This window comes from Pogoniulus pusillus, chromosome 19 (genome assembly GCF_015220805.1).
Source record: "Pogoniulus pusillus isolate bPogPus1 chromosome 19, bPogPus1.pri, whole genome shotgun sequence".
NCBI lineage: Eukaryota > Metazoa > Chordata > Aves > Piciformes > Lybiidae > Pogoniulus > Pogoniulus pusillus.
In genome coordinates, this window is record NC_087282.1 from 11,191,880 (window position 1) to 11,200,447 (window position 8,568).

Genomic DNA, 8,568 nt, shown 5'->3' on the forward strand with positions numbered 1-8,568 from the left:
TCAGGTGGTAGAATGAGAGGAAATAGCCTGAAATTGCTCCAGGGAATGTTTAGGTTGGAGATTAGGGCATTTTTTTCCTGCAAGAGTGGTCAGGCACTGGAACAGGCTGCCCAGGATGGTGGTGGAGTCACCATCCTGAAGGTGTTCAAGAAACATATGGCCATGGCCCTTGGGGACACGGTTTAGGGGTAGTGTTGGATTGACAGTTGGGACTCAATGATCTTTTCCAACCAAAACAATCCTATGATTCTATGACTGGGGTCCCACCTGTGCCCACACCGGGTGGCTCACAGCTGCCCTCTCCTCCCCTCCCACAGGCAGCTCAGCAGAGGCTGGCACAGAGAAGAGCTTCGCCAGCGCCAAGACAGCCGACTCCATCGCGGAGGAGGACGACGACGTGTTTGTGACCTCCCGCACCACCGAGGACCTCTTCACCGTGATCCACAGGTAGGGCTGGAGTGTGGCAGGGGCCATGGGGTGTCCTCCCTGACGCCACACCTTGAAAGTTCCAGGCTGGGGCCAGTGCTCACACCTGGGGATAACCTCAAGCACTTTCGGGTTTAGCACCCTGGGGTCTGCAGCCAGGATAAGCCTTGCAGGGGTTGGGTCACAGCTCCATCAGCTGTGGGGCAAGTTGGACCTTGCTGCCAGGAGAGTGCTTGCCAGTAGCTAGGCCCGGGCTTGGGTTGTCTTACCCTGGCACAGCAGGCACAGCCACAGCTGGGCTGGCATCATGCCCCTTGCTGTAGGACCTTGCCCCATCCAGAGCAGCAGCAGCTCCTGCTGCTCTCACTACATGTCTCTTTGATGCCCAGGTCAAAGAGGAAGGTCTTGGGGAGGAAGGAGCCTGGTGACACCTTTAGCAGCCGACCCAACTCCCACTCACCTGTAAAGACTTCGGGGTCCCCGACTAGTGAGTCCCCAGCAACAGGGGGCAGCACCGGGAAGTCTTCCAGCAGGAATGAAGACTTCAAAGCCCTGCTCCAGAAGAAGGGCAGCAAAGCCAGCCCTGGGACCCGGCCATCTGCTGCCGAACTGCTCAAGACCACAAACCCCTTGGCTCGGAGGGTGATCACCGAATTCGCCCCCGAGCTGGACAGTGCCAACAGCCCCAAAAGCCAGCCCTGACCTCACATGGTCCCAGCCAGCCGTGAAGGGCTGGAGAAGGCTGCGGAGGGAGTGCTGCTGTGGAAGGGGTGTCCTGGCTGGGTCCCTGTGTCCTGCCAGGCCTTTTCTTCTGCTTTTGTTTCTTCCTTGGAGACGCCGGCAGAGAGGCAGCGTTTGGAGCCCGAGGCCTCATGTCTGCAGTAGGAGTTGGGCCCTTCCTGGGATGGGAGGAGCGGTCCTGTGGCTGGGATCACTGCCCTGCTGAGCCCCAGGACCGATGGTGCCCTCTGGGGAAGCAGAGCCGGGCCGCAGTGCCCAGCCGGCTCAGCACCCGCAGCACAGCTCGCTTGAACCCGTCTGGTCCCTCGGCATGTGGTGCTGTAAACGGCTTTCCTGACGCGCAGTGGTGATGCTCTTCTCTTCCCTCTCCTCTGACCCCGTACCTTGAGTTGCCCAGGCAGGGCCCCCGGGATTGAGCTTGGCTGGATTGCACTTTGGGAAGACCTTAATGGGTCAGCTGGCATTGAGGCTGCTTTGGAAGAGCCACAAGTGGTGCCCCCTCATCATCCTGAGCACCGTCCCCGCTGCATGGGGAGCAGGCATCCCAGCATCCACACCCAGTGCCGTGGCCTCAGGCCACAACCCAGCCCCTTGAAAGCCCCCAAAATGCTGCATTTCAGAGCTCCTCAGCTCTTGCTCCAAAAACATACCCCAGGGTCACCTCCACTGCCAGCTCCAGAAAGCCTCATCCTCCCAGCTGCAACATGCATGGGGGTCCACCAACCTCCCTGCTCTCTGCAGCCCCCCAGGTTGTTGACTGTGAGTGGCGTGGGGTGTGGGATGAGGACTATGCCCAGGGCAGCACTTCCCCAGCTCTGTACAAGTGCCCTGCAACAGCATCTATCAACATCTGCCACATCACCCACTGGAGATTCGGAGTTACTGCCAAGCTGTTGACCAAACCCAGGCAGAAGTCACTTGAGCCACCTCCTGGTGACTCCCAGGGTCCCTCCAGGGTTGCCCACCACCTGCCTGTGCCTACTGGCTGCCAGGGAGCTGTGTGAGGTGAAGCAGGATGAGTGCCAGCACAATTGGCAAAGCTGCACCACACTGCTATCAGAGTGCTGTTGGCAGTGCCACCATCCCCTGGCACACACAAGGTCCCTGTCACCTTGAGCATCTCATGGCCTTGGACATGCTGCTAAAGCGTGTCCCATGGTATGTGCCTGCCCATGAGGCTGCCTGGGTGGGTGCCATGAGGAGGTGGCATTTGTCACAGTGGCACTAGGGGACACAGTGCCAGCACAACTGCCTTGCTCAGCCCTGCCATGGTGGGGGCTTGCACATCCCCTGCTGGCTCCCTGCCCCCCTTTGGGGCACAATGAAAGGCACAAGGTGGGATTTGTCCCCTTCACCTCTGGCTGCTTCTTCCTGGCTTGGCTCTGGTGTGTTAGTGACAGAGGGACAGTGAGGGCAGCTGCCAGGACCATGGCAGAGCTGGGGCAGGACCGGGAGGAAGTACCAGCCCCAGCCTGTAGCCAGAGGGAAGGGGCCAGCCCACGGCTGAGGAAGAAACACAGTGTTTAGGACAACTTCCATGTTATTCCTGTGAGCTCCAGCATGCTCCAGCTCTGCTGTGCATGGGGCAGAGCAGTGTGACTGGGTATGGGCACCATAGCAACCTCTCCAACGGGCCAGAGCTGGGCTGGGTGATCCCTGCACCCCCAGGAGCTCTGCCTGGGGAGCACAGCTCTCTCTGAACACACACACACACACACACACAGCCCCATCTTCACACCCATGGGGGATTTGCCCCTAAAGGAGCCTCCGTGGATGGTTCCCCCTCCCTCCCTCCCACTAATTGCACATTGCTCTCTTCCCTCTCCTGGGGCTGCAGACTGAAGCCTGCAATTAAGATCCAGGTTGAGAAACTCAGGAAAAAAAACAAACCACACAAAAGCCCTAAGGAATTCCCATGCTTCACCCCCATCCCACGGCGTTCCTGCTGCACCAGGGCCCGCCAGGAAGGTGCTGGTGGGGCAGGACAGAGCCTGGGAACAAGCTCTGGGGACGGGTACGTTTTGCACATGACTGCTCAGGAAAGGTGGTGGTGGAGGAGGAGGTGGGCACCAGTGGGCAACTGGGGACAAGCACGGAGTGGGGACACCGGATGGGCAATGTCTGAGGGCTCGGGTGGATCCTGGCCCCCCAGGCAGGGTTGAGATGAAGGATGGAGACCCTGGCCGGAGGAATGCGCTCTTTCCGGGCTGAGAGCTCGCCCCCGGCCCTTTGCTTCCCCCTCCCTTCGGCCGCGGATGCAGAACCGCTCCCGCGGCTGTGGGGCAGCAGCTCTCGGTCCCTGGGCAGCACCCGGCCGGTGCCAGCCCTGGCCCTGCGGAGCTGCTGAGTGTTGTACTTGCTGATCTCGCCGGCTTGGTAAAAACTCCCTGCTGAGGCTGTCTCCGCGTCCTGCTTCTTGCCCCCGGGGGTCGCGAATGGGGGCGGGGGGGAAGAGCACCCCCGAGAGCCGCCGGGTGGCTCGGGGAGACACAGCCTTGTATTGTCGGCTACCTGCTGGTGCGAGCCGGGGGCTGGCCGGGTGGGTGCTGAGGCTGGCACGGTGGCACCGGTGCGGGGCTGCGGCTGGGTTTGCGGTTCGGGGGGCAGGTGGGATGGGTGCCGGGAGGCGCGCCAAGGACAGCCCATAGCGGCTCTGCGGACAGCCGTGTGTGCCGGCTGGGCACTCCACACGGCCGGGAGGGACGCCTGGCAGGGGCTGCGGCGTCCGCCGAGCCCAGGCTGCGGGAGGCAGCTCCTGGTGCCCAGGTACGGGAGGCGGCCGCAGGCACCGCCGCTTCCCCGCTGCGGGCCCTGAGCCGCGGGTGCGGTTGGGGTGTCCGCGCAAGTGCCGGGCGGAAGGGCGGCGGCGTGGAGGGAGCCCCCGTGGCAGTGCCGGACCGGCGCGCCGCGGGCAGCCCGGGGCCTCGGCGGGGCCTGGCGGCGGCAAGATGGCGCCCAAAAAGAAAGGCGGCGGCAAGGGAGCGAAGGGTGAGCGGGGCTGGGGGGAGGCTGAGCGGGGCTGGGCACGGCGGGCAGCAGGGCGGGCAGCAGGGCCTGCGGGCACCTGCCCCGGCGGGCACCTGCCCCGGCCTGCCCGGGTGGTCCGGGGGCGGCCAGGGCCGGGCTGGTCTCAGGGCGCTGCGTTCACAGGCGGTGGCGATGACAGCGGCAGCGGCGAGAGCAAAGCCCAGGGCCCGAAGGGAGGCGGCAGCGCTGTGAAGGTGAGTCCCGGGGGCGGGCAGGGTCCCTGGGGCAGTCCCCGTTCTTTTGTCGGTACGCGGGCGGCCAGCCCGCCTGCCACGGCCCCGCTTCCCTTCCTGCTCCTAGGTGCGGCACATCCTGTGTGAGAAGCACGGCAAGGCCATGGAGGCCATGGAGAAGCTGAGGTCTGGCCAGCGCTTCAGTGAGGTTGCCTCGCAGTACAGCGAGGACAAAGCCAGGCAAGGGGTATGTGCTGTGCCCGCCCCCCCGCAGGGTGGTCTCAGGGAGGGGAGCAAGGGGGTGCAGTCGTGTTCACGAGAAGGAGGTCCCACGCCTGGGGGTGTCCTCACCCTCTCTTGGGGTGACCTTCCCATGTGCCTGCAGAAAGCCTCCTGGTGACGGCTTCAGGCACAGTGTGGGGTGGGCAAACACTGGTCGGGGGCAGCTTTCCCTACAGGGCAAAGGCACGAGCAGCACCACTAGCTCAGCGAGGGATACAGAGAACCACAGGACTGAGTCAGCCTGGCACTGCCGAGCTCTCTGTACGGCAGAGCTAAGGCATACAAGACCCACACAGCCATGGGCAGAGCCAAGCCCACTTTTGGTGTGTTTTCAGCACAGTGCTTGCTGAAGGGAGCCCAGTGAGTGGCTCTTCCCTGCACTGTCCACTCTCACAGCACAGTGAGATGCTGCTGGGACAGGTTTGCTGTCCCACAGCCACCTTGCCCACCCTCCCTTGCTGATGAAGCTGCATTGCAGTGAGATTCTCACAGCTTAACCCTGATGGTGCCTCCTTCCAGGGAGACTTGGGCTGGATGAGCAGAGGCTCCATGGTGGGACCTTTCCAGGACGCAGCGTTCGCCCTGCCCGTGAGCAGCATGGACAAGCCAGTGTACACAGACCCTCCTGTCAAAACCAAGTTCGGGTACCACATTATCATGGTGGAGGGCAGAAAATAAAGTGTGACTCATTGAATGCTTGATTCTCAAGAGCTTCCCAGACACCTCGGCTGTGGAGCAGGTCAGTGGTGACCAGCAGCGTACCCAGAGGCAGCAGCTGCCCCTCTTGTTGTGGCAGGACAACAGAGCACACCTGACAAGGAGCAGGGCCCTGTCTGGAGCAGTAAAGTGTCCCCTTGAAGAGGCAAAACGAGCTTCTTGCTGTTGTTGGCATGTTGTTGTCTTACTTTGCCTTGTGGAGACTCTGCTCTCAATAAATGAGGCCTTCCCTGGCTTTGATCATTGTCCCTCTGCCCAGCAAGGGGATGCAGGCAGCTCCTAGGCAACAGTTTGTGCTCTAGAGCTCAACCTGGGGATGGCAGGACACTCCCTTAGCTGGCAGCTGGGTGACACCACAGCCAGGGCTTGTGGGTGTGTGACTGAGCTTGTGGGCCTGACTGGGCATCAGGGTGGGGCTGGGGGAACCTATTTGGGCAGTGGTGGGGGAGGGGTAGCTGCAGAAGGAATCCTGCACGCAAAGGTGCCTGAAGCTGCATCTTGCCCACTGGAAGCTGAGGGATACAGTTGTGTGACTTGGGCTAGAGTGAGAGAGAAGCCCCTCCACAGCTGTGGCCTCTGCGTGCCCTGCTGCTCAGAGCTCCGTGTCCATGCATCCCAGCAGGCTGTGCTGAAGGATAGTGTGATGATGGATGGGATGAGACAGCACTTTCCATCTCCTGCCTCCTGGAGCCTGGGCTACTGGCAGCAAACTCCCCACTGCAGCCAGCCTCTTCGTGCTCAAACCAGGCACTCGTCTAGCACAGGCCCTGAGCACTACCAGAGGGGTCAGGAACAAGGAGAAAAGACCAAAAAAAGAGCAGGGGACAGCAAAACCAGGGCAGGTGTTTCTCCTCCCTCTCTTTCAGGGATGTTGCTCAGAGGCAAAGGGCTGCAAAGCTCTAGCTCCTTAATGTCTTGTTAAGAAGGCAGCCAGGCCCTTCCCCTCTGCTACCAGAGCAGATGTGGCCTTGTTTAAGAGATGCTCTATTAATAAACTTCTGGTTTCCAGGCTACCAGAGCTTTGTTCTGCCTATTAGCAGAAGCTCACTGGCACCTCTCCAGTACCCACAGGCCTGTTGTTTGTCACAGCCCCCGGTACAAAGGAGTCAGATGCAGCAGGCTGGTTCCCTCCCCCAGGTGTGGAAGTGTCCCTTGTGATCACATTGGGATACAACTGCAACTTGTTGGGCACTAAATGTGCCTGAGGCAGGAGGAAGCAGCAGGATTCAGTGCCCTGTTGTTGCAAGGAAAGGCCATGCAGAAGGTGGACAGTGCTGGACACGTGCTGGCCACACTGGTCTCAGTGTGGTGGCAGAGGGACAAGTCAGGGGAGCAGAATGCTGCCAAGAGACAGGGCAAGGCTCTTCTGGGTTGAAGCTTCTGTGTGTGGTTCTGAGCTGTGAGTCCACCTCATGGTGCTTGCTGCACCAGAGGAAGATATTCAATCAGTACAGCTAAAATGGGGGTGGGAAAGAGGGTCAGAAAACTTGCCCCACCCCACAGAGAAAGTGCAGCTTCAAGCTCCTCTTTCCTCTCCCTTTTGCTGCCTTTGTGCTGGGGAGGGGAATAACTAGGGGTGAGCTCAGACCAGAGCCTTCCTTGACCCCTGCAGCAACACCAGAAGGCCTGGGGCACACAGCATGTTGCAGCACTCAGGGGCTAATTTCTCTTCCAGGCCTTCCCAGCAAGAACTGGAGCAGAGAGGCTTCTTCAGTGCCACATTTCAGCTCAGACCTGGCAGCTGGGGTGCTGGCCTCCAGTGCTTGGAGGACTTTGAGCAGCAACTCTCTTTTTTTTTCCTCCTGCTTGTCAGGGGTCTGCTGGTGGTGCCCAGATAGGCTGTGGCTTGCCTCAGCCATGCTCTCTGAATGCAGATGGGAACACTGCTTCCGTGGGAGGCTCTGACTCTCTTGGTCGAGTGGATGAAGGAAAGGTAATGATGGTGTAATGCCTGAGTCAATGATTTGCTCAGATTCGTGGATGTTGGATTGTTTCACTGTCTTGCTGCTGCTTCATCAGCTCTGTGTCCATTGTGGACGCAGCTGGTGCCAGTTTCTCAGCGTCACAGAATGTTCAGTGTCGGAAGGGACCTCTAATGATTGAGTCCCACCCCCTGCCAAAGCAGGATCACCTGGGGCAGGCCACACAGGAATGCATCCAGGCAGGTTTTGAAAGTCTCCAGAGAAGGAGACCACAGCCTCTCTGTGTAGCCCATTCCAGTGCTCTGTCGCCTTCACCATAAAGAAGTGTCACCTTGTGTTGTGGTGGTTTCACTTCATCCAAGTCATCAGCAGTCAGAGTGGTCTTTTTGGAGGCAACCTCCTCCTCTGTGAGGTCAATAACTTTGTAGTTTTCATTGTTTGATGAAGACTCCTTCCTGCTCTGGTACCACAAAGTTGTCTTCCTGGTGAGGGATGGCAGGACAGGAGTGCTGCTGTCACCAGGGTCCTCAGGAAGGGAAGCATCTGGCTCCCTCCACCAAGACCACTCTCTCAGGCTTACAGCCCTAAGTTCCTCTCTTCTCATTAACTGACATAGTAAATGAAGAGATGAGCTCAAAAGCAGCACATGCAGGAATTGATCCAGTGTGTGGGAATCCATATAGGTGCTGCAAAACAGGGAGTAAGCTGCTGGGAAACAAATCCTTGTTCTTGAAATGTAGCTGAGGAGTAGCTCAGAGTAATAAAACAGGCTTAAGGCCTGATTTCTAAGGTGACATTTCCCCCTCTTTTGAGATTTCTTCACCTCCTGCTGTTCCCTGTGCTATGCCCTAAAGCAGATCAGTGCTCACACCTGTGCTGTATTACATCATGTGTACAAACAAGAGTAAATAAACCCACGATGATTGATCCAACTAATTTTTTGAGGCTAAAACCCAAATCGGGAATCCACAATGAGAATCAGTTCCACATTTCTGAGAATCCCCAGGTAGTGTCTTCTTCCTGCACCCCGTGCAGAATCCTGGCTGCTTTTGCTCATTCCCCTGTTTAACTGATGTCCATGGCTATCTTAGAATCACAGAATCAGTCAGGGTTGGAAGGGACCACAAGGATCATCTGGTTCCCACCCCCCTGCCATGGGCAGGGGCAGCCTACCCTAGATCAGGCTGCACACAGACTCATCCAGCCTGGCCTTAAACACCTCCACCCATGGGGCCTCAACACCTCCTTGGGCAACCCATTCCAGGCTCTCACCACTCTCA

General features: G+C 59.1%; 2 protein-coding genes and 1 long non-coding RNA gene across 7 annotated transcripts in view; all 3 read left to right on the top strand.

Moving 5' to 3' along the window:
* The window catches only part of NHSL2 (NHS like 2), a 32,828-nt gene extending 29,267 nt beyond the window's left edge, over positions 1-3,561 (top strand). For all 4 annotated transcript variants that reach the window (XM_064159231.1, XM_064159230.1, XM_064159232.1 and 1 more), the window contains 2 exons: positions 318-447; positions 816-3,561. In XM_064159231.1, the coding sequence (XP_064015301.1) occupies positions 318-447; positions 816-1,128 (443 nt within the window). In that variant the 3' untranslated portion in view covers positions 1,129-3,561. The remainder of the gene's footprint in view (positions 1-317; positions 448-815) is intronic.
* A 347-nt stretch (positions 3,562-3,908) lies between these two features.
* Positions 3,909-5,606, top strand: PIN4 (peptidylprolyl cis/trans isomerase, NIMA-interacting 4). Of its 2 annotated transcripts, none has more exons than XM_064159235.1 (4): positions 3,909-3,933; positions 4,318-4,388; positions 4,495-4,614; positions 5,169-5,606. In XM_064159235.1, exons 3-4 carry the CDS (start codon positions 4,531-4,533, stop codon positions 5,325-5,327), a joined length of 243 nt encoding a protein of 80 aa, XP_064015305.1. In that variant the 5' UTR covers positions 3,909-3,933; positions 4,318-4,388; positions 4,495-4,530; the 3' UTR covers positions 5,328-5,606. The 2 variants fall into 2 exon arrangements, with proteins under 2 accessions (XP_064015305.1, XP_064015304.1); XM_064159234.1 differs by lacking the exon at positions 3,909-3,933 and adding an exon at positions 4,046-4,155.
* Positions 5,607-5,816: 210 nt separating this feature from the next.
* LOC135183913 (uncharacterized) lies at positions 5,817-8,224 on the top strand. The gene is made up of 2 exons (XR_010305770.1): positions 5,817-6,503; positions 7,042-8,224. It is a non-coding gene; the product is annotated as an uncharacterized LOC135183913 (long non-coding RNA).
* The last annotated feature ends 344 nt before the right edge of the window (positions 8,225-8,568 follow it).

Coding starts and splice junctions, on each gene's coding strand:
- PIN4 (XM_064159234.1), top strand. CDS start 4,116: ATGGCGCCCAAAAAGAAAGGCGGCGGCAAGGGAGCGAAGG. Junction 4,156..4,317: donor CGGCGGCAAGGGAGCGAAGG/GTGAGCGGGGCT, acceptor CTGCGTTCACAG/GCGGTGGCGATGACAGCGGC. Junction 4,389..4,494: donor GAGGCGGCAGCGCTGTGAAG/GTGAGTCCCGGG, acceptor TCCTGCTCCTAG/GTGCGGCACATCCTGTGTGA.